This window comes from Lutra lutra, chromosome 10 (genome assembly GCF_902655055.1).
Source record: "Lutra lutra chromosome 10, mLutLut1.2, whole genome shotgun sequence".
Taxonomy (NCBI): domain Eukaryota; kingdom Metazoa; phylum Chordata; class Mammalia; order Carnivora; family Mustelidae; genus Lutra; species Lutra lutra.
The window spans coordinates 46,765,122-46,790,953 of NC_062287.1; the positions used below are offsets into that span (position 1 = coordinate 46,765,122).

Below are 25,832 nucleotides of genomic sequence, written 5' to 3' on the forward strand. Positions count from 1 at the left end.
AGCATGGAGGTTCCTCAAAATGTTGAAAATAGAACTACCCTATGACCCAGCAATTGCACTACTGGGTATTTACCCTAAAGATACAAATATAGTGATCCGAAGGGGCACGTGCACCCGAATGTTTATAGCAGCAATGTCTACAATAGCCTAACTATGGAAAGAACCTAGATGTCCATCAACAGATGAATGGATAAAGAAGATGTGGTATATATACACAATGGAATACTATGCAGCCATCAAAAGAAATGAAATCTTGCCATTTGCGACGACGTGGATGGAATTAGAAGGTATCATGCTTAGCGAAATAAATCAATCGGAGAAAGACAACTATCATATGATCTCCCTGATATGAGGGAGAGGAGATGCAACATGGAGGGTTAAGGGGGTAGGAGAAGAGTAAATGAAACAAGATGGGATTGGGAGGGAGACAAACCATAAGTGACTCTTAATCTCACAAAACAAACTGAGGGTTGATGGGGGGAGGGGGTTTGGGAGGGAGCTGGGGTTATGGACATTGGGGTTGGGTATGTGCTATGGTGAGTGCTGTGAAATGAGTAAACCTGGCGATTCACAGACCTGTACCCCTGGGGATAAAAATATATTATATGTTTATAAAAAATAAAATTAAAAAAAAAACTCTAAGGAAAAAAAAATTCTAACAGCCTTATTGGAGTAAATAAAAATAGTACAGTAGTTCCCCATTAGCTGTACAAATATGTTCCTAGATGCCCAGTTGATGCCTGAAACCACAGATAGTACCAAATGCTATATATTCTTTTCAAATATATATACCTATAATAAAGTTTGATTTATAAATTAAGCACAGTAATAGATTAACAATTAATAAAATAGAACAATTATAATAATACACTACAATAAAATTTATGTGAATTTGTCCCCCTTTCTTTCTCGAAATGTCTTACTGTACTCACCCTTCTTCTTGCAATGATGTGAGATGATAAAATTCTCTTGTGGGAGTGAGGCAAGGTGAATGATATAAGCATTGTGATGTAGGGTTAGGCTATTACTGACCTGACTCTATGTCAGGAGGAAGATCATCTGCTTCCAGATGGTGGGTGACTCTGAGTAACTGAAACCATGGCAGATAAAACCATGGGTAAGGGGAGAATATTCTACCTTATATTTCTGAAGAGGAACTGAAGCTATACATCTTCTCTAAAGCCACAAAGTTATTAAGTAGCCAATTTAGGATTGGCATCTGTGTCTAATTGAATCTAAAGTCTGAGATGGTAGCCAACACATTATACAATCAGGGAGAAAGATCCACATAGGTACTCTATAAACAGAGAAATAGTACTAGCGCAGCCTGGCCTATGTACGTGTGTGTGCACTGTCTACGTGTGCATGGATATGTGTAGGAGAGCTAGGAAAAGAAAAGCAGGGCTTGCAGTGGCATTAGATGGTTTTTTAGAAGGGTTTTTTTGGAAGGATAAATAGGAATTACAGAGAGAAAACATGGCAAGCAAGGACATTCCAGGCAGAGTCATTAAGGAAAGTGATAGGTTGGTGAAAGTCTGATTTTAATTTCCTTGCATATCTTCTCCCTGCCCTACCATGTTTGATTCTTCATGTTTTCCAGCTGAGATTTACTGTCTGATTAATATTTCTTTACTATTGCTAAGGTGTTCATGTAATTTATTTCATTTATGGTAATTGAGAATTCATGCCAGCACCCTTTTGAATCTGTCTTCCTCTTCCAAGAGGGTATTAAAAAAAAAAAAAAGACTGACCTATGGTTAATCATAACCTGTTTAGAGTTTATACTATTCATTTTCTAGTTGGCACAGTGTCCAGAGATAGATTTAGTGAATACAACCGAGAGCTCCCTGGCGTGACTAAGGATTGTCACAGCCACAACTTAGTATGCGTGACCCTTTTTAAAATTTAGGAGCTATCATAAGAAGCACTGATATAGATACAGAAACTTGAACTTTTAATTTTTTCTTTGAAAAATATATTGTTTGTACCTTTTTCCACTGTAGAATTGAATCTAACAGTGGAAAATAGGGGTAACTCAAGTCTTCTGTAGGAATACTGAGCACAGTATATATATATATATATATATATATATATATATCTTGATTTTTTTAAACATTATTAGCTGAGCAATTTTGAGCAAATACTTTACCATCTCTAAGCTCTTTACTCATATGTAAAATTCAGTAACAGTATTATCTACCCACATGGGATTGTTATGAGTTGCAATACAGTAATGTATCTAAAAGTAGTATGTAAATTAATCATAAGTAAGTAACATTAATCTTGTTAGTGTAATCTGGGAAAAGGTGTGTATAAACAACTTGAAACCTTACAGTTTCCATATTTTATCAACTGGTGAGGGCGTATGTGTGGGGGGGTAGGTAGAAACAGAATTAATAATGTGCTCCTTGTTATGATCCTAAAGTACTTCAAAAAAGGTGAAATAAAGTAAGTAGCAGAATGCTTTCCCTTAGTGTCTGTTCCAGAAAGATAGATCTGACTTTTTTTTTTTCATAATAAGCAGATCAAAGCATTTTTCCAGAATCATACAACTAAAGAACTTTTTCATGTGATCTAGATGAAATAGCAGAAGAATTAGCAGGGCGGTATAGCTCTGTAGCTTTTTTCCAAGGTTGTGAAGATGGTGATGTGCTTTTAAAATCAGATAAAAAGAGATCATATGAGCTAGCAAAGAACAAGGGGATAGTCACTCAATATATATTTGTTGATGGACGGAGTGATCTTGAAGGATGCCAAAAAGGTGACATAAATTCAGAAGAAAAGGGAGACAGTTTATTGTTGGCAATATCTGAAATAAAATGATGAGAGGAGAAATTAAGGCAGTTCACTCATCTGGACACTGTGGTGAGGAGGACTTTTAAAGACAGAGGGATTTGAAAGATTTATGGCAAATCAGAATCCCTTAATGTAAGGTTCCATTAATTTATTTCTTCGGTAACTATTTATGAAATGATTCTATAAACAAGTCATTATGATAGGTACCACAAGATAGTGCCTCATCTGAGCAAGAGGACTGTATTATCAGGAAAGGTAAAATACAGCGTAAGGTGTTGGATCTTAAGGAAGAGCACAATATAGTACAAGAGGGACTGTGCTCTGTGTGGTCAGGGAGAAAGACTAGCGTTTAATATTAGACATCCCTTGATTCAAGCATTAGATACTTCCATCCTTGCCTCCCTCCATATAGGCACTCATTCTTTAATTTCTTTCAGCAAATTTGTATTGAGAACATATTTTCCCATCACTAAGTGATGAGAAGGATGAAACAGTACTCATTTCATGTTACTTAAAACTGTATAAACTTGGCGAAATCACTTACCTTAAGAAACCTGACTTAATAGTAAAATTAACATTAAAATGTCTCACTCTCGGTGCTATTTTAATTATTAAAGCAATTTATGATAGTGCCTGGCATGTAGTAGATGCTTAATGGAATGTGGTGGTGGTGGTGGTAATTATTTTTTTTAGCATTTTTGTGGGAGCAATTTAGAGAATAGGATGGTAATTTCTAGGAGTTTTCTAGGAGTTTGTTAAGAAAAATCTTTTCAACTTTATGAAAGAGAAAGCCGTATGTTGACAGTAATAGAAGCTTTCCATTAGGACCTAACACACTAATCTAGTACCTGGGAAATCCTAGTCATTTAAGAATATTTTTTTCTAAATTAATTGAGATTTTAATAAGCATATATTAAAATAAAGACATTTAGTGTGTACCGTGTGACATTAATAAAGATACCAAAGAGAAGAGTTGCTTTATACAACTTCAGCACAATTACTAGGCTCAAAAATGTTTTTGAAGATAAGAAGCAGGGTCTGTAGCTACAAAGATAGATTGAGAAAAACGGGTGGATGTTCTGAAATGTTCTTTAGTGATAAAGAAAAATTACTTAAAGCTACTTGTACAGCATTATTACATGACACACTGCTTTTTCGAAAGGTAGCTCCGGGGGTGCCCGGGTGGCTCAGCCAGTTAAGCATCTGCCTTCGGGTCCTGGAATTGAGCCCTCCATCGGGCTCCTACTGCTTCTCCTTCTCCATCTGCCTGCCACTCGCCCTGCTTGTTCTCTCTCTCTCTTTCTCAGTCAAATAAATAAATAAAAATCTTAAAAAAAAAAAAAGGTAGCTCTCAAAGGATATGAAAGATAGATTGATATTGAAAAAAATGATCTGGACAGGAATGTTTTTAGGAAGTTATAATGATGGTATTAAGAAAGTAATAGTTTAGAACTTGAAATAGAATGTTAGGTATTGATCACAAAGATAAAGGACACATATGAAAAAGAGGATTCCTGGGGCTCCCGGGTCTTCTGGCTGGTTCAATAGGTAGATCTTGCAAGTCTCGATCTCAGGGGTTGTAAGTTCAAGTCCCATATTGAGGGTAGAGGTTACTTGAAAAAATAAAATCTTAAGAAAAAAAAAGAAGAAAGAAAAAGTATTCCCTTAACCGATATAGAGAATAGTCTGGAGGAAATGATGATTATAATTGAGCATGATTAGTTCTGTCCCAGACTTATTAAGACGGGGTGACATCAGGGCATTTACTTAGAAAATAAAAGTTAAGGGGGATTGTATAACAAAAAGAGACAGACCTTGGCAAATGCTCATACACGGCAGGAAGAAAGGAAAGAGATAAATACAGTGGACAGAGCAGTAGGGAGGAAACCAGTAAGGATATCAACCGTGTGATAGAAGGAAGGGGGAGTTTCAACTGGTGATCCCTCCAGAGTGCCAAACACTGCAGGAAAGCCAGAGAGGCTGAAGGCTGGGAAAAGATCATTGTATTCAAATGTGGGAAGATCCTCTGCTTTTGTATGGTGGTAGAAACAAGATTGCAAACGAGATTGAAGAGAGAAGTTGAGGAGGAACTGGGTGAATTGATATTCTGCCTCTCATTATAGTTGTATTATACCCAAGAGAAAGAGGAAATATTCTTACTATCAGCTCACATCATTGTATTTGTAAAGTCTCTTATGGTCCAGCACTCACTTTTTTGTTGTAACTCTAAATCTTTTGGCATATGTTTGAGCTCTTGATTCTCTTGGACACTGCTTACAGTTGACAAAGTGTTTTATTTATGGGGATAGTCAAGTGAGGGAGGGGGCTTGATGGTGGGTCATGATGTCTTCACAACCGTTCATCGGTATGTTCTTAACACCATTTACTGCTCTCAGAGAGCATGTTTTAACTTATGAATATTTAAAGCCCCAAAACAAAACAGTATACATCAGACTGGAGCCAAATGAAAGCATTAAAATCACCTATTACTACTCCATCCAGCAAATGTTGCAAAGCAAGGGAGCAAAGCTGGGGAGAAATCGGCCATGTCCAGATCAGAAGCAAATCCAGTTCTGAACTTACTAAGTACTGTATTTTTCCTTCTTTACAGAAGCCTTTAATCAAGACCACATTTTAGGGACACCTGGGTGGCTCAGTTGGTTAAGCAGCTGCCTTCGGCTCAGGTCATGATCCCAGCGTCCTGGGATCGAGTCCCGCATCGGGCTCCTTGCTCAGCAGGGAGCCTGCTTCTCCCTCTGCCTCTGCCTGCCATTCTGTCTGCCTGTGCTCGCTCTCTCTCCCTCTCTCTCTGACAAATAAATAAAATCTTAAAAAAAAAAAAAAAGACCACATTATATATATCTATCTATTATCTATCTATCTCTCTATCTAGAGTTTCTTCTTACACATGTAAGAACCCTAAGCTATTTTTCTTGACAAAAAAAGAAAATTTGTCACATTATTACAGGTGAAAATCTGTTTAATAATAATGATTTCTAAAAAAATACATGATTTCTAATTAAATGAAAACACACATAGTAATTATTGAGTCTTGGAACCATTTTTAGACCCAAAGTTCTGTGTTATAAAGTCTTAACAAAGGCAGAGGGAGTAACAGAAACAAAGGAAAATTGTTTAAGAATGGAAGAGGTTGTAGGATACTGATTAATTTTTTCTATTTGGTGGATGCTATGATTTAGCAGTTCACTGAGCTCAGAAATTTAATTGAGATTAGAAGTTTTAACGTGAAATCAGGGTTTACTGGTAGATCACAAGTAGGTGAATAATAGGAATAGTGGTCTTACCAAAACTAGAGTCCTGACTAAGAATGTCAATAATTATTTGTATAGTTTGTGTTTATTAAAACTAAGAAGTAATTACTATGATTAGCTTCTTTTCAAACTGCATACTCTTAAATGAGTCTCATTATAACTGAATAGTATTTCTAAAATAACCAAATCCATCCATACCTTAGATTAAAACAGATCCTCTACAAAGCTTAAACTGAATTTTTTTCCTTGCTGTTTAAACAATATCTATACACAAATGTGTATAACACATAAAAATATGATTTCTAACAGCTTGTAAGTGACAAAACTGGTATTGGAATTTGAGTCTTTTGGATCCCAGAACCTAAGCTTTTTATTTCTATGTGATAATTCCTCTTAGTATGAATAGAGGGCACAATTTTAGGCAGTAGAGACAGTCTAGGAGAAGGAACATAAGTTAAAGGAAGTGATGGACTGCTTAGTTTTGTGCTACATACCTTGAGCTTTGTCTAATGAGACTCTCCTTCTGATTAGAGTTTCCATGTTGGTCGAATGACTCTCACTTTCTCAGTACTTGATTGTTTTTCATCCCTTCAGCAGAGACACTTAAAGTTAAGTGTGATAAAAAGATAGAGATAATGTACATCAGCCTTCAGTTCTTTCTTTTAGATTGAGGTAGAGCAAAACTGCCTTATCTTTTTTTTTCCCCCTTTTTCAAAGAGGCAAAGCTACTTTTTTATTTCTTCTAAAAGTCTCAAGAAGAGTTCAGCCTTAGGGAAGTGCATGCCAATAGAATAACATAATGGTCAAGACTGGGCAAGACAACGTTAAAAAGAAAATATAAGAGGGAGCAACGAAAGATTGCAAGAAAGTTCAGTGGAGGTAATATTCTGAGTGAAGGCCACACTGAACTGATTTGGGAGGGAAAGCTAAGATGATTCCTCTCCACAAGGGAGTACATCTTAGATGGGTTCAGGAGAGAGATGTTTAGGTTAAAAAAAAAATTAGTAGATTTTGTAGAAGAAAGCAAGTTTATTTGCTTATTAAATTATATTTTATATTACTCGGGAACTTAACAAATATTCAATAATTGATCATAGAAGTTTTGTGAACCTTGCAGATTATTAATCCACAACTAATTAAAATACCTCTCACTGTTGAAGAGTTATTATGTTTCAGGTAGTTGATAATGTATAATCTCATTTATTGCTCCCAAAAACTTCATGAAGAGGATTGTGTAATATTATAGCTAAATATAATTTCTTTATCACTTAAGGTGTGTACCAAATATTTTACACCAATTATCTAATATTCACAATATCCATATTAGGTACTTGTTAGTACCATTTTGCACATGAGAAACTTAAGGTTTGGGGAGATTGAGGAAATTGACTACATATGCATATCTCATAAATATTAGAACTAGGATTCAGATCTGTGTCTTTTTTTTTTTTAACTCTGGAAACCATCTTACCTACTAAACATAATAGAATGTATATAGAAGATTGAAGTGTAAAGAGCCACAAAGCATCGTGATGTGTTAGCTGTAATAGAGCTCCAGTAGGAAAAGGGGGATGACCATTGGCAACGTACTAAGATGAATACCAACAAAGGGTGTGTGTGTGTGTGTGTGTGTGTGTGTGTGTGTGTGTGTTGTAGACTCTCTGGGGAATCTGATCATGATTGCGACTCTGCGGAAGGGAATTCCTGAGAAGGACTGATATCAAATATGAGGATATCTAAGCTGTAAATCTCCAAGGGCCTGAGTCCTGTAGGAATTGGATCTCCCTTTGAGGCCACAGTTTTCTCTGAGAGCATCAAATTTTACCCACCCCAAAAAATCGCATTCACTGATTCACATGGTCACCGAGCCTCTGTGTGGTAGGCACCGTGTTATCTGCTGCAGCTACAGATGAAGCAGAGTGATGTGGGCTTTGTCTTGCTCTGGGAGTGGCAAGAAGCCACGAAAACCAGATGCTCCAGCCTCTGTGGTCATCGCATCCCCTCCTAGAGTCCAACAGCAACTTTATATGAAAAACCATAATATTCAGAGATAAGTCTTGCTTACTGCATCATGTTTATTTTTAATAAAGGGCAGAATTAGTATATCATATTATATCCTACTAGGGAATCATATATATATATATGATATGTATCATATATATCCATACATATACATATATACAACAAACAGTCCTTCCATGTGGCAACAGTGGAGTTGTGGTTCTAGTCCATCTCTCTGTTTTATATATTGGATACCACACTTCTCTGAAGCCTTAGTATGTTTGGTGCCTCCTTAAGAACTGTGCATTTAGGGGCGCCTGGGTGGCTCAGTGGGTTAAGCCGCTGCCTTCGGCTCAGGTCATGATCTCAGAGTCCTGGGATCGAGCCCCGCATCGGGCTCTCTGCTCGGCGGAGAACCTGCTTCCTCCTCTCTCTCTGCCTGCCTCTCTGCCTGCTTGTGATCTCTCTCTGTCAAATAAATAAATAAAAAATCTTAAAAAAAAAAAAAGAACTGTGCATTTAGTGACAATAGGGATTATATCTTAAATCTCTATTTTTTCAGTACCTGTCACACCACTTGGCAAATCATGCATGCTCAATAATTGTTCATTGAATGGAATTAGGTTTAGTTTTAAGAAGCCGGTCCTTTGATATTACTGTATTGGCACTCGTTATAATATGGAATATAGAGTTGTATAAACATTTATTTATCCCAGATTTTAGGAGCTAAAGCTGTTAGCTTTAGTGAAATTACATGTGTAGCAAAGAACAAAAAAAAAAATTGTGGAAAAGTCATATCTATAGATTCCAATTAAATGCATTAAAACATGAAATTAAATTAATTTACTTAAATTAAATAAAGTAAATTAAAACGTGGAATAGCTCATGTATGTTATTCATGAAAGACCTCGTTTCAGAAGATAAAAATACATCTCAATTAAATTATATGATCACCTGGGCAGGTAGTTAAAGTAGCACTGGAGAAGAAGGGAAGAAAAAACAGTGTGATAGCATTCAAAGTTCATGAAATTATAACTTTAAATACCAAGTTTGAATTTGAATGGGTCACTCTCTTAACTTCTGTAGGATGCCAAAAAGGCTACATGCCCAGAACAGTGCAGGACAACGTGTGGCATCATTATGATTTTCTAGCCTCCATAGAAACTGCCCAGCTGTCACCACAGAACCATTAGGTTCAGGAAAATCAAGTCTTTGAAGAAAAACAGATTTTTCAAAACTGGGAAATTCCCTCTATCTCTGCAAAAATGTCCCCTCTCATTTTTCTAGCCTTCAGTAATGATCAGTGCAGGAGATGGGAAAATTTGAACCTAGTCCACATAGCTGTCCAGGCCCCAGACTGTCAGGTGCATAAAACATTGCCTGGGGACTTAAGTGTCACCAGAAATGTCACTGGTCAAGAGCAACAACAACAAATGCATGTGGCAGAACTCTTTTCAGGAAGAGAGTCTTGTGAATTTGAAGACATGCATTGGTAAACTGATTGGAAATCAGGGAGACCACCAAGGCAAGTTCAGGCAACAGTTGGTCTGGAAGCCCCCAGAAGGTGATGGGAGCTCATTCACAGCATGGTTTTTGTTTTTTTTTTTTTCTGGGCATTCAGGAAATTATGGCTAGGGGACAATTACTGTCTATACTTCTTGTCTCTTTACCAAGCAACCACTCCTCTAACTAAATACAGAAAAAATTATTCAGAGAATATTGTATTGGTATACTCATTTGAAAAGCCACTAAATTTTCATGAATGTCACAACCCACTCTTACGTACTTCTGATTAAATGGAGGTACACTGGGACACCTGGGTGGCTCAGTCAGTTAAGTGCCTGGCTTCACTCCAGGTCATCATCTCAGGGTCCTGGGATCGAGCCGTACCTTCTGCTCCTTGCTCAGCAGGAAGCCTGCTTCTCCCTCTTCTTTTGTCTCTCCCTCTGCTTTGTACTCTCTCACTCTAGCTCTCTCTCAAATAAACAAACAAATAAAATCTTTAAAAAAAAATGGAAGTATACTTAGCCATGCTTTTTTTAATTTTTTTTTTATTGTGTTATGTTAGTCACCATATAAGACATCATTAGTTTTTGATGTAGTGTTCCAGGCAGACAACACCCAGTGTTCCATGCTTTCTATCCCTTCCCCCAAGGTTTTTGCCCAGAGAGGCTGAGAGATTTCTTGTCTCAGGTGTCTTGAGGCCGAACAGAGATCACACTGCCCTAGTGATGACGGAATAGACAACAGGACCTCTTAAATGGCTTTCCTGAACTCCCACATTGGCTCTTGTGATACCATGTTTTAAATGTTCTCAATTCACGGTGGAAATCTTGCCTCAGCTATGCTAAAAACCTTTCATTCCTCTATAATTTCACTAAATCCTGTTGCAGTCATAAGATTCTTTTTTTGAGTATAGTCAAAATACAATTTTACATTAGTTTCAGATGTACGACATAATAATTCAATGATTCTCTATGTTATGCTATGTTCACCACAAGCCTAACTACCATCTGTCACCCTACAAAGCTATTATTAATAATAATACCTTTGACTCTATTCCCACTGCTGTACTTTTTATCCCTGTGACTTAGTCATTCTGTAACTGGAAGCTTGTAACTCCCACTCCCTTCACCCACTTTGCCCGTCCTCCCTCCCCGATTTCTTTCTGGCAGCCAGGAGTCTGTTCTCTGTATTTATAGCTCTGATGCTTCTTCTTGTCTGTTCATTCATTCATTTTGGTTTTTAGTTTGCACATCTAAGTGAAATCATATGGTATTTTTTTAAGGTAGCAATGATTATTTTTATTGTTTATTCATAGATTAAACAGAAGAGCTGGGTTAGTGAGCTGCTGAATATTTTATTATACTCAATTGAGAAGTCTATTGTTTCTTTTTTTTTATGTTATTTTTTTTAAAAACAAGGAGCCATCCCAATCCGGATGGCATCATCTCTTCTTATGAAGACATCCTGGATACTAGGGAATTAGGCAACTGCCATGACTTGTTGAGGTTGAAAACTAAAGACCCATGGAGGCTGTAAACTTCCCACAGTTTGTCTGACCAGGTATCTTTTGAGTAGCACTCGGGGTATGTATCCATAGTGTGTGTAAAAACTGAAGTCAGCATATGTGATCATAGATTTGTTAAGCAAACATTCAGAGAGACTCCACTAAGGACTCCATGCTGCATGCCACAAAGGACTTTTGTCTTTTAAGAACTTATTTTTTTAAGATTTTATTTATTTATTTGATAGAAAAACAGAGCACAAGTAGGCAGAACGGCAGGCAGAGGCAGAGGGAGAAGCAGGCTCCCCACTGATCAGGAAGCCTGACATGGGGCTCTATCCCAGGACCCTGAGATCATGACCTGAGCTGAAGGCAGAGGCTTAACCCACTGAGCCACCCAGGCGCCCCTTTTAAGCACTTTCTAACAGCATTTCTTTCAGCCTGAGCCCTTAGAATTCATTATCACAGGTTTGTTTTTGTTTCTTTGAAGTTGTTTTTGTTTTTTTGTTTTTTTCTCCCCACTGTTCAGCGCTTTGATAATATGAAGGGCTTCACTCCAGAGAAGTCACTGAAGCAAAGAAAAGCTTCACAGAGCCATACTGGGAGAATTAAAACATATCACATGAATTCAGCCTTCCTTTTCTGTCTTCCATCAAACAAAAAAAGGAATTAATATGGAGACGCACCCATACAGAGACTTTGAGTTTTGTTTTGTTTTTATACATGAGGAACAAAAACCTCCATAAAGCCACCAAAGCTTCCTAACATCATCAAGTCCTCGTCTATGAGTCATTAACTTGCTGAAGCCCAGAAAATCACATTTGGTTTAAGGCTGTTTGTTTGATAATGTAGTAACACAGTAAAATGTGATTTACCAATTAGCTCACGTAATTAGAAAATCAAAAACATGCTCTAAGTGGCTGGTGGACACACATAAGTGAAGTCTATCGTCATTCTTTATAGCTGTTGATTATAGTTACAATTACACCTTCCACTGATGATACTGCATCCAAGTACCTTATGGAAGAGAATTCACAAGTACCTATGTTTACAAATCCCATAAATAAATGAATACTGAGTTCAGCCAGTCATTCTTTCCGTCCTCTTTTCTTTCCTTCACCAATTATTTCTTGCCAGACTTGTTTAGCAATAGGGTATCTGGTCCTTGCCTTTATAGAGCTCTCAGTCTGCAAGAACTATGTTTAAATTCTTCTATGGAAGGAAAAGTCAACTGGTTAAGACCCTACAAACGTGACGGTGGTTAGAAATTCGTCTTTCTAGAGGATCCCTAAGTGCTAATGATGTTGCCGAGACACGTGTAAGAAAAAAGACACAGCCAGCTCAGGAATTTTCTCGCTCAGAGGTTTTTGCCTGGCTGGAAGGGACTCTGTGATGAGAATGGGGATTGAATATTTGTTAGATTATTTTAAAGCCGCTCTTCATCTATTCTGTGTGCATTCTGTTGACATCAAAGACATATGTGATTTATTGCCTGGCTATATTTAAGTATTTCTCTCTGTAAATTCATATCAATGCAAGAGTTGTTTAGATGGTTAAAGCTTTCTCACTAGGAATTTCAAACATGTCCTACTTTATTCTCTTCCTGCTGCTACTGAAGTACATGAGCGTGGTTATGTTACATGGTCCAGGACTTCCTAATAAATATAACGAGGATAATGGGGATGAATTACCTGAGCTTGAGCAATAAAGAAAAGGCATTTCTTATCCGACATGATTATTCTGAATGCTATTTTTTGGCAAAATATGACATAAGTGTGTGCTGCCTTTTCCACTGACTTTTTAAGGTCATAGTTTCATGTTCATTCATGGAAATTTTAAAAGATATTAGGAAATTATTTCCCTTGTAAATGTAACAATTGCCCCTATGTGGTTTCTTCTTTGTGACCTCACAATGCATATTTTGTATTGTTCCCTCTGTCCCAATTATCACAAATTCTAAGGAATCCAATAAACTTTATTTTTTTGCAGTTTCATTCATATATTTAGATGATATTTTATTTGGTTGAAACATAGAATCACAAACATTAAGAAAGTGTGGTTTACTCATAGACAGAATGAAACTTAACCCTAAATGTTGTTTAAAAAGCAGCCGTCTCCTCCTTAATATGTATTTAATCATTCTTTCTTTTTTTTCCTACTTACAGGTCAATGGAACAGAAATTGAATATGAGTTTGAAGAAATTACTTTGGAAAGGGTAAGAAAACAACAATCCAAAAACCTCAATCTTGCATTTGACATTCTGCATCCTAATGATTATTTTGTGAAATCACACAATTGTGTGTTATACCTTGGAAGTTTCCAACGAGACTCAAAAATATTAATGAAATGCTTGCAATGGAGGGCACAGAGACAAACAGATCAAATCCCCAGAATATTCCATATGTAAATTGCATTGCCAAGATTTGGAGAAATGAATGAGAAAGTCAGAAATATTCAGTGAGCTAGTATAGCACTTTTTCCTGTTGTTTTCATTATTAACATTTTGTTATGCATTTTTAGATACAGTACAAAACATTTTCATTTATATAATGTTAATGCTATCTCACAACTACCATTATCATGCTTTTTTTAGTTAAAAAAAAGTAATGCATTTTAAAGACACCCTCATAGAGAAAAACATAGCAATCCTGTAGATCTCTGCAAGTATGTTATTAAGGCCTTTGCAAGGCTTTGACAAATTAGGAAATTTCTGTGTAACAACCCTAATCTATAAAAGTATTTTGCAAAATGGTAAGAGAAAGACCAAAAACCACCTAGAAAAAATATGACCAAAAGACATTAACAGGACATTCATCAAAAAAGTAAAGGCTAATAACACATGAAAACTTGTTCAACTTTATTAATAAACAAAGAAAACAGTGATGTTAAATGGTTTTTATCTGTCCAATTGGCAAAATTTAAAAGAAAGGCTAATATTCACTGCCATGGAGTGGCTCTAGAAATTGTAGAAGTAATTTGGAAAAATGGATCAAAAGCTTTAAAATGGGCACACTTTTTTGACTCAAAAATTATACTTATAAAATATATAAAGATATAAAGAATGCTTATATTGGTATTTATAATAGTGAAGATTTAAAAAGTCAAATGTTTAATACATTATTATATTCCAAATAATAGAAAATTATATTAAATTGTATTATAATAGTATTTTTAAGAATATTTAAACATAAGAATGGAAGGCCTAACAAAGTTATCTTACCAAATTAAAAAAAATAAATTTTATAATGGTATGTAAATATAATCCCATAAGTACCAACAAGTATAATTTGCATTTATTGGTATACACAGAAAGCCTGAAAGGATCCACATTAAAATGTTAACTCTTGTTAAGGATTTTGGATAATTTTTTGTTTCTTCTTTTCGTTTGCATTTTTTGCTAAATATTCCATAATAAACATATAATTCATTTATGAGAAATAATAAATAATAAATTTTTCTAAGCTGTTCCATTCAAGTATGAATTCAGACTCTAGGCCTGCACTTAAACATGTATTTCCTTTTAAGTTTACTGATTATTCACTTTCCTGAGTCAGAGAATTTTTCATTCTCAGCCTAATTTTTATTGAGCATGAGTGGTTTTAAAAGGAAATTTACATTAAAAGTTAAGTGTTTGACAGATGTGTTCTTTAAAACTTCCATTATGAACTTTGGTTAAATTTTAATGGCATGCTAAATGGAGAAAAATAAGGCTTATGGAAAATTAACCCAAATGAAAAAAGAGAACACATTTCTCCTACTAAATCACTAATCTTCTCTCTAGGACTGGCTATATAATTTACAGAGCACAGTATAAAATGAAAATGTGAGGCCCTTGTTTAAAAATTATTAAGAATCAAAAAAGAGGTCAAGACCCAGGCATTAAGTGCCACATGACTTTTCTTAAATGCAGGCGCCTGTTCGATGGCACAGATCTCATACTCATAGAGTCACCCCTTCTCTCTCCCCACACACCCTCTCCCCACATGCCAAACATGACACTGTTTGGTTATCCTGGTTTTATAGGTCAGACAATTGAAGCTCACTTTGGTGCGACGTAGAAGAGTCAGTGGGAGTGAGACAACTGTGTGCTCTAGACTGTGTTCTGACACTCCCTTGCCTCAGGATCTGGTGGTCATCTCACCTCCGGCCCTTGGAGTCTCAGTCACACTCTGAACCTCATCACTGCCATGAGCTACACTGGACCCCAAAACCTCTGTCAAGCATCGTCTTTGTTGAACACGACCTCTTTTCCGTTCTTTTCATTTATTCCAGTACCACCCCCCTCAAAAAGTCTTCCAACTCCACTGGGACCTGGAATCACCAATTTCACCATTTCCCTCCAGTTTTCACCTTTCCTACGCCCACCCCACCCCCACCCACCATACCCAAGTCTCCCTCTCACAGGCTTTTAATATGCCTTCTCTCTCCCTTTCCGTGCTCCTCCAGCAGAGCCTCAGCCCTCCATGCCAGAGCCTGGGCAAATGAATGGGCTTAGAGAAGCCCTTGTTCACCTCATTTTAATTTTATAGCTATTGATTTCAAGCGAACCTTCAAAGCATCTTAGCAATTCTTATACGTTTCTTTAGAAAAATCACTCTCTCATTCTCTGGGACAACAGATTCACAACTTATTTGCTCTTCTCAAATCTCAAACACCCCCAACCTCATCCTCAGTCTCAGCAGTTGAGACTGCTCTCTTCCTATGTCCTTGAGAAAACCCAAGTAGTCACAGGAAGACCATGTCACCTTCCTGCCACCAGCTCTGCCAGTGTGCTCTCCCTGTTTCAATGGAAGAATGTTCCCTGCTCCTTTAGGAGGCCGGCCCTTCACTTGTGACCCACACTCTGCAACCTTTGTCTGTTTAAGGACTCTGCTTCTGTAGTTGTCTCCTCTCTCTCTCTCTCTCTCTCTCCTGCAGTATCAGTTTCTCTCTCTCTTTTTCCCCTGGATAAATTTAATACAGACATGATGTAATATCTCTCATTAAAAAAGAAAAAAAAAGTCCTCTAGCAATGGAATAATATAAGAAAAAGCAAAACAAAACAAAATGTCACTTGGCCCAATGTTCCCCTCTTGTTATTGTTTCATAATTCTAGTTTCTTTACCAAAAATCTAGGAAAGCTGTCCGTTTTCTTTTCTTTTTTTTTTTTAAGATTTTATTTATTTATTTGACAGACAGAGATCACAAGTAGGCAGAGAAGCAGGCAGAGAGAGAGAGAGGAGGAAGCAGGCTCCCAGCTGAGCAAAGAGCCCGATGCGGGGCTCGATCCCAGGACCTTGAGATCATGACCTGAGCCGAAGGCAGAGGCTTTAACCCACTGAGCCACCCAGGCGACCCAAGCTGTCCGTTTTCAATAAGTCCACTTTATTACTTCATTTTCTTATTTTAACTTAGTTCATTATTTTTATCAGTAGTCCTACAACCATCTTCATCAAAGTCTTGACAGTTTCCATCTTACAAAATTCAAGCATCACTTCTCTGCGCTGACTTTTCAGCAATATTTGATGCAGTTGTCACTGGCTCCTTCCTTCAAGATAATAATCCTTTGCCTTGCAGGACGAAACATTTCTCCTGTTTATTCACCACTTCATTGACACTCTGTCTTCGTCTCCTTGCTAGAGGCCTCCTCTAAATGTTGGAGCACTCCAGAAATCCAATGCACAGACCTCTTCTCAACCTCTCTTCATTCCTTCGTGATCTCATCCAGACCCATGGTGTTGAATACCAACTATCAACCGATGATTCCCAAATCTGAGTTATGATCTCTCTCCTGCATTCCAAATGTGTACAGCTAACAGTCCAGTTGGCATCTCTGCTGAATATCAAGAAGGTCTTCTAAACTGAGTATGTTCCTAACAGAATTCATGATTTCCCTGCACTCCCAACCCTGGGGGCAAAAGCTGCTTCTACCCTAATATTCCTCTTCTTAGCTAATTGGTTCTATCAGTTCCCTTATTATTCAGGCCCTCAAAAAAATCCTCCTCCAGGAATCTTACTTAATTGCTCTTTTTCCCTTGGCATCCAGAGCAAGCCTACCAGTGCTGCCATGAAAATGTATTTCAAAATCAATCAAATATTATCACCGACCCTGCTGAAGCCTAGTCCAAACTAGTATCATTCCCATGCCTGGACCCCTGTAGTAGTTTCCACTTCTACCCACTCCTCAAAGTAGCCAGAGTAATCTTTGTCAAAATATAAACCAGATTATACCACTTTTATCCTAAAATCCTCCAAGAGGTGATAATTACACTCATTATCATCACCTATAAGACCTTATACAATCTGACCCCTGCTTCCCTCGGTGACATAGTGCCCTCACCATCAACTCCTAGAGCATTTCACACATACTTTCTTGTCAATCCTCCAAAAAAGCCAAGCTTTTCCTACCTTAAAGTCTTTATGTTTGTTGTTCTGTCTTCTTGCTAGAATCTCCCCTTGGATCTTTACCTGACTTGCTCTTTTCATCATTAAATATCTGCTCAAATGTCTCAGAAAAGCCTCCCTTGTGCACCCCATTTAAATTCATACTGGCATCCCCATTGCACTTTTTTCCACTTTCATAGCTTTATTACTTTTTTAATTGCACTTACCAGTATCTGAAATTTATATTATTAATGTATTTATTGCTCACTTTGTTACTATCTATCTCCTTCCCTAAATATCTGGTATATGTAAACATGTAGTCACTTCTGTATCCAATTTGCCTAGAACATTGTCTGGAATGTAGTATATACTCAGTGAACGTTTGATGAATGAATGAATGGATTATGCCGGTGCTCTACCCCTGCAAATGTGGTGAAGCAGAGACACATGGCCTGCATTGGAATCTTGCCTCTATCACTTACTGGTTGAGTTAGTTTGAGCTGAATACTTAACCTTTCTGTGCTTCAGTTTCCAGACCTGAAAATGAGGCTGAAGTATTTGTAATCTCTCTTCGGGTCTTTATGATGATTAAATGAGTTAATATAAAGGTTTAGGACAACACGCATAGTTATTCTTCACTTTTCCTTTGTGCTAACATAGTAGGTCTCACAAGTGTTATTTATTAAGATCATAATGGAAGCTATTAAAAACATAGCCTCCCAGTCTCAATGATCTAACAAGTCTCATTAATCTAACAATTTCTCTCATATCAATTTTTTCCCTGTTACTTTGTTGATTGTCAGACATCCAATCCAATAATGAAGTTATGGTTCTTATTATACGCTCTAACAGCTTCTATTTTTTCTATCTTTTAATCTCTATAACATTTAACTTAGTAATAAACTAATCACATTTAGTAACACCCCTATGAAGTAGATATGGCCAACTCCATTTTACATATTAGGACACTGAGGCTCAGAAATTAAATAACTTGTCAGATATCACAATGTTAGTAAGGGATGGAGCTAGGCTTCAGTCCCGTGACCAACTGATAACCAGAACCTAAACTCATTGCCACTGAGTTAGAGTGTCCTCAAAATTAAGTTCAACTGTCATTTCTTCCAAGAACCTTTTCTTGATTTTCCCTCTGGGCAAAGTCCCTTTATCAATTAACCCAAGCAGAGAACCTCTCACACTAAACAATGAATAAAATATGTCTTTTCCACTGACCTATGAATTCCTTGACAGGAGGAATTTTATTATAGTTTCTTTATATTACCATGATCACAGAAAAAGAAAGAGGAAAGGCATTGAACAACTTCAGAACAAGTTGATGACCCCTCCTCTATGGCAGCGTTGTTCAGTGCATTGGCCACTTGCCACACACAGTGAATTCCACATGTATCTAAGGTACATTTATCTGTCGGGCACAGTCCTTGTTTCTTAGAATTTTATGGCCTGGTAAAGGACACAAATAGGTCAATACAGAAAAACCATGAATAACAGAGTGCCGTGGATACCTGGTCCAGAATGGGGTATTTCCCTAAGGCTTTATACCTGAGCTGGCTTAGGAAAGATGAGAGGAAGCAAGATATAGAAAAGGGAGTGGAAGGCGGCCTCTCAGAAAGGAACAGCAGATGCAACTGTTGGAGGACCCCATGGAAAAGTAACATGATTAAGGAACTTCCAATCCAGAATGACTGCACCTCGGGCTGAGGGAGGGCATCAAGGGAGAGATGAGGCTAGAGTGTTGGAGAAGGTTGAGAATATAGAGCCCTTAGGTAACCTACAGAGGAGTTCAAATTTTATCCCAAAGGCAATGGAGAACGTTTGAATAATTTTAAACAGAAAAGTAACATAATTGGGGCACCCGGGCGGCTCAGTTGGTTAAGTACTTGACTCTTGATTTTGGCTCAGGTCATATCTCAGGGTCGTGAGATGGAACAGCGGGCAGAGGGCTGCACACTCAGCAGGGAGTCTGCTTTTCGCTCTCCACCTCTGCTCCCCCTGGTCCCCTGCTCGCACTCTCTCTCCCTCAAATAAATAAATCTTTTTTAAAAAAGTAACATAATCATATTTGTGTTTTAAAAAGATTACTTTGGCTGTGATATTGGGTATATGTTTCACAGCATTCAAGAGAAAATACAGGTATGCCATTTAAGACATAATTTAGTGGTTAAATTCTGCCAATGGTGATAAAGAAGGAGATGATTCAAAACATGTTAAGAATGTTAGAAGAACAGATTCTAATGTTTTATAAGATAGGAAAATGCCAGAAAGAGCAGAAAAATCAAAGATACCTAGATTATAATCCAACAAATTCCTTTCATTAACATGGTCTAGAGCTCTCAGAAAGGCCACCTGTGATATTTCAAATCTTTCTGTCACCGTGGGCTCTGATGACATTAACAAAGGTAGCTGAGTCTAAAGTCTATGCCTCTGAGTTATTTATCCATTATTCATGCTTGAAGTTAATAGGTTATGTACCCCCAGTATGACTGATATCAAGAGAAGCTAGTTTACCCAGCATGGATAATAGATTCTTCAAGGCTTTATAACCCTAACCATCATGCATGACTGCAATTTAGTAGAGATATTGAAGTGACTATATGACTATCTGTCACCTCCTCTGACCCCTCTCCTGACAGCTGCAGAATGTATGATCATGTGGTTCTACTTGAACGTTCAGTCTGATGAGTCAGGGATATTCTTTTGCAGTTAAAAAAAAAAAAAATCCAAAGATCTGAACCATCTTCCCAAATGTAAGCAATTTGTAGGGCAGAGGAAAGTGACTGATTTATTAGACCCTCCACATTCCTATAGATGGACCAAGTCTTGGGTGTAAGGTGGGTAACATGTGGATTCTGAAGACAGTATTTGTGAACTGCCAGGTAAGAAGTGACCACGTGAAGTTGTCTGGGGGACTCTCCAGATTCACCCCCATATCAGATTAATTGGAAAATCATTGGGTGTCTGAATGACTTAGGCCAAATGTGTTTATCTCAAGTAACTGAGTTTTCATGAAGATGAAAATTCCAAAATTCAAATGGAATTAAAGGTCTATCAATTCAAATAACATAGAAGCTTTGAATTTCTAAATTCCTGATTTTCTTCTGGGTGTCCTCAGCTAGTTTCAATTTAATGGTAGCAGGAATAAAAAGCCAGAGTCCCAATGATATCTGATGGGATTTCAGCTTTTATATAGTTATCTATAGTACAGTCATCCCCATATAATTAATTTTTAATAATCAGTACATTTCTTAAATTCCAAAAATTGTGTATGTTCAATTATCAGTGTATATTTTAAGTGTGTTTGAAATATATGCACACATGTATATTTGTTCCTAGAAACCACTTAAACATAAATGTGTATTTAGATAGAAATAAAAACATTTACTTAATATGTATGAATTTTGATCTGATTTTGTTGGCGAGATTTGTGGAACAAGAGTAGGTTTCTATAGGCAGTGGAAAGAAGCATAGTCTTTGAACTCAGACCTTATTTGGGATCCATGATCAGCCACTTTCTGTGTGACCTTGAGCAGGTTACTTAACCTATGAAAGCCTCATTAGTTTTCTCCCTAATGAATGAGACACTAATATCTATCATATAGCATTGTTGTGAAAAGTAGAAATAACATATGTATAATACATAAAAGTGTTTATGGAACATCATAGATGTTCAGTAGTATTAGCTACCATAAAGTGTGTACACACACTACACTCTTATGGAAGCCTTGTTTTTTTTTTGTTTTTTTTTTTTAAGATGTCACTGCTTCAGGCTATGATTCAGAGGCTAGGTCAAGTGGTAAATGCTTGCTTCCTCTTTCCCCTGTGTGTGTGTGTAGCTATATTTGTGGTAAACATTAAGCTTCTTAAGTGATCCCCAGAATGTTCCTATATCCAATTATCAGTATATTCTTTAAGCACGCTTGTTGTATAAATGGAGTCTGCTCTTGAGTTTGCAGACACAGCTTCCCATAGAGTAACACAGTGCTGTCTGTAGCTCTCTCCTTTGTCACCTAGTAAGAATTTAGTACCAGGCTAGACACACAGTTGCAGTGTATTGTTTTGTTTTCGATAGCTTCAGGCTATGATATCTGCTTCACATGCTCCAACAGGTCCAATAACTTTTGTATTCTATAATCCCTCACTTCCAGTCTCTACCGTGACCAGCTGCTATGTCAGAGAGAACTGATAGAAGGACCATCCCCCTTTGGGGGAATGGCTCCTCTCCCATTCTAACTATGGCATTCTGGGGACAACTGCCAGTCCTGGCAGCCATCACACCGGGAATTGGTCTAGGGCGACTGATTGGAATTACCCGGTGAGCCAGTAAGAAATAATACTGATACATGAGCCTGGCTGGCCCTAGACCAAATGAGGAAGTACGTCAGGAAGGTGGAGCATGGGACATCTTCATTTTGACAACATTCTTAGTGATTTAATGCACAGTTTAGGGGTTGACACCTGAGACAAAATGAGCCAATAAAAGTGCCCCCTCTAGGGATTTTTCCCACTAGAGTGTGAGGGACAGAGAGGTGCCTCATTCAACTGTGTAGCAAAGCTGGGAGATAGGAGACAGAGGAGGCCTGTGGGTCTCCTGCTGTGTGGGGTCAGCTTGGCTGAGAAAAGGAGGCTTCCTGCAGAGAAAGCCAGAGACAGAAAATAAGAGAAGAAGGGAAGGAGGGAGAGTGAGAGAGAGAAGAAGAGGGAGAAGAGGTTGAGAGAGAGAGAGAGAATTGGAAGCATTCAGTTCCCCCGTTAGGTCTATCCTAAAGGCATGAGACACCACTCCCTGTCCAGTGGCTACATGAGTCTTCCCTTAAATTCTTCTTAGCTGAACTACAAATCAGGCACCTACGACTTGCCAACATTTGCACTTACCCAAATGTATCTTGGTGTTTTAATGGAGCTCTCACTGTGCTGAAATTTCTGAGTAGGTCCTAGGTGATGGCTAGACCTGTACTGCCCTAGCCTGTTCTCAAAATAAATGTTGCCTTGCTTAGAGTCTCCCTTTTCTAAATTCTAGTCCTGTCTCTCACCGCTAAGGTAGGGTCATAAAGCAAAGCTCTCCGGGAGAAGAGTGTTGGCAGGTTGCTGTAAGCCTTAATACCCCAAAGCTTACACATACCATCTCCTTTAAAGTAACCCATTACTGTGTTCTAACTCCCAGAAATAAAAGAGCAATTAAAAAAAAAGTGGCAAGTAAAGAGAATGGCCAGTGACAGGTCTATGAATTTAGGTCTCTACTGTCTAGAAACTTTTCTGATTTGGGAACCAGCAAGCTTTGTACTGTGGAAAGCAGTCTGCAACATTAACTACTGGACTCAGACGTCAGGGGGAAAAAAAAAGACTGCTAGAAATATAGTTTGCAGTCATTTGAGGGGTCATTAATCTAACTTTTCTTTGAAGATAAGCACCAAAGTCTCAGAATTGAAGAGCTCCTGGTAAATATTCCTCAAAGGACTGATTTAGATGAATTGCCACAAAGTACATTTAGCTGAAATTCAGCTGCTGACTCCAACTATCTCCATTTTTCTTTATAAGCTCCCCCTGAGTTATCTCCCTTCTTTCACCTCACAAACCCTCTGTTAGCCGAGTCTTTAGCAAGTACTCCCTTCTAGTTCATTAGTCTGGCCTCAGTGCCCTCCTGTCATCTAAACTGGCCAATGTATTTTCTTCATGAACCACTTGTCACGCTGTTATTACCCCCATCTTCCTCTGACATGGCCCCGGATTATTCCAAGCATATTTAATGGTAGTGTAGTGGAACTTCTAAACCTAACTTGTTTTAAACAAAATCCACACTGGAAAGTCTTACACAGAAATGATGAAACTCTATCATTCCCAAGTTGAGTTTTCTGAGCAGAATAGATCTATTTCTGTGGCTTGTACCAACAAGATACAGATGGTTAAGAAACTTTGGCAGGGAGAACCCTCACTAGAGGGTCCCCTGACTGTTTAGGATTATGATGAGGGTCCTCAAAAGTAAAGACCCAAGGAGCAACAGTACAAGCCACCAGAAATCACAGATGGATCACTAAATACTAGATCTTGAGAAACGGTAAAAACTGCGTATTTTGGGGCACCTGGGTGGCTCAGTTGTTAAGCATCTGCCTTTGGCTCAGGTCCTGATCCCAGGGTCCTGGGATCGCGCCCTGCATTGGGCTCCCTGCTCAGCGGGAAGCCTGCTTGTCCCTCTCCCACTCCCCCTGCTTGTGTTCCCTCTCTTGCTGTGTCTCTCTCTGTCCAATAAATAAATAAAAATATTTTTTTAAAAACTGGGTATTTTGCTACTTGTAACTGAACAAATTCTAACTGATGTAGCTAGCGCAGGAGCAAAAGCAGTCTCAGTAGCCAACTGCCAAGCTCGTAAACAAATGTAAGCTCAGTCCTTAGTGCTTCTCTTGCAGCCACTTCAGCCATCTCCAGAATGATCCCACAGTTCTATGTCCTTACCCAGCGGTAGACAATGTGTTCCTTTGTTAGTCATTTTTCCTCACAAGTGACTGCTGGGACACCCACTGCCCCTTATCTGAGGTGTCCTTTCTGGTCAGTCAGGTTTCTGCTGTACCTTCCCAATGTTGGTTGGACATTTGTTGGTTATCTATCCATTTCATTCTTTTTACGTTTTTCACTTTGCTAACTGTACCCAGATTTTAGTTCAGATATCTACCTTGGCCACGATAGCCCACGTGATCTGATGGAAGCTTAGGTGACTCTCAGTTCCAAGGGTAGTTTTGACTGATTTAGGCCAGTTAGCACATCCTACCACCCTGGCCTCCATCAGGTGATGGATATGCAGCTCAACTCAGTGCAACCAGAATTCCATGACTTTTACTTAGAATTCTGAGACAGGAATCACCCTCTTCCATGGGCATGAGGTGAGGAACTCTATAACTCAGATAGGAGTATGGAGCCATTTATGACAATAAGAAGATTCCAGCTTTAGAATGAAGGAGCATTTTAGATGGCAAAGTAGATAAATGGGTTAAAGATCAGCCTTGGCAACATCTTAAGACCATGACTCAAACCACTTTTGAAACACCCCTTCTGATTTCAACCCTCTCTCTCTTTATCTCCCCTTACAATGAAAACCCGCTTTAATGGGGAGAAAGGAAAAGGGAAAATACAGGAGAAGAAATAAAAACACTCGTAGTATCTCAAAATAGAGATACATAGTAGAAAACCTAGAAGTTATTTCAAGAATTTAAAAAATAGTTAGAACTGGTGGGTTTTTAAAGTATATATTTTATCCACTTAGCTTAATGAGCTTGATGCATTTTTAAACTTTCAAATGATCTATCCTTCTGAGAAATGGAATGCGTGTGCTATGAAAATAGTCATAGGCAAAAAAAAAAGAAAAGAAAATATTCATAGGCATCAGAACTTCTACGATATACTTTCTAGTTTTAATTTTTTAAAGATTTTATTTGTTTTTTTGAGAAAGAGGAGAGAGAGCACACGCCCATGAGCAGGGGGAGAGGCAGAGGCAGAGGAAGAAGCAGACTCCCCGCTGAGCAAGGAGCCTAATGTGGGGCTCAATCCTAGGACCCTTGGGTCATGACCTGAGCCGAAGGCAGATATATATATGTTGTATATATATATATATACATATCTATATCTAGACATAGATATGTATATATATAGATATATATCTAGACATAGATATATATCTGTATATATATATATATAACAATGTTTAGTCTGTATAGACTGCATAAATTAGACAAGACATATTTAGTCATTAAGAAGAATGTCATCTTGGATTTAATTTAGGATCACCAATCAGGCTTTATTGATCCTAAAATTGCTCTTCACTGCCTTTCCATTTTTGTCTGAGAAGCTCTTCCTGAAAACCCAGTTCATGTATTACTTCACATGAACAACTTTGTCAGATTCTCTCAGTTATGGTCAGCTAATCCCTCCTCTGTCACCTCAGGACTTCCTCATTGTCATCTATGTTCATGTTGTACCTACCCTCTATATAAACCTCAAGGTCCTCAAAGACTAAAATATTTCTCAGTTTAATCCTTTTTATTTGGAATTTTACATCTGGCTGTTTTTAATCCCCAGAAGAATCTAGCAGCTCGCTTGTTGAATCAGTGGAAGAATTATTTAGTCTTCTGACAAAAGGTACATCATAAGGATAATTTGTTTACTCCTGATTGTGTATATGTACATACATATATACATACAAACACATATGTGTATACATTTTACATACATCTTATATTACACAGTTTATAATATACATAAGCATATATTTCTTTCATGTGTTTATGTGTTCATGTGTGCTGTAGATAGATAGATAGTATCTTCATTGTAAGCAGGGGCCGGGGCTCAGTGCTATTTCTAGTGCCGGTAGCAGTAGCTGCTGTAACCATAA

At 37.8% G+C, this 25,832-nt stretch overlaps 1 protein-coding gene across 10 annotated transcripts in view; it reads left to right on the forward strand.

Moving 5' to 3' along the window:
• The window catches only part of DLG2 (discs large MAGUK scaffold protein 2), a 2,065,329-nt gene that overhangs the window by 1,408,993 nt on the left and 630,504 nt on the right, over window positions 1–25,832 (forward strand). For all 10 annotated transcript variants that reach the window (XM_047691101.1, XM_047691090.1, XM_047691092.1 and 7 more), the window contains one exon: window positions 13,242–13,292. In XM_047691101.1, the coding sequence (XP_047547057.1) occupies window positions 13,242–13,292 (51 nt within the window). The remainder of the gene's footprint in view (window positions 1–13,241; window positions 13,293–25,832) is intronic.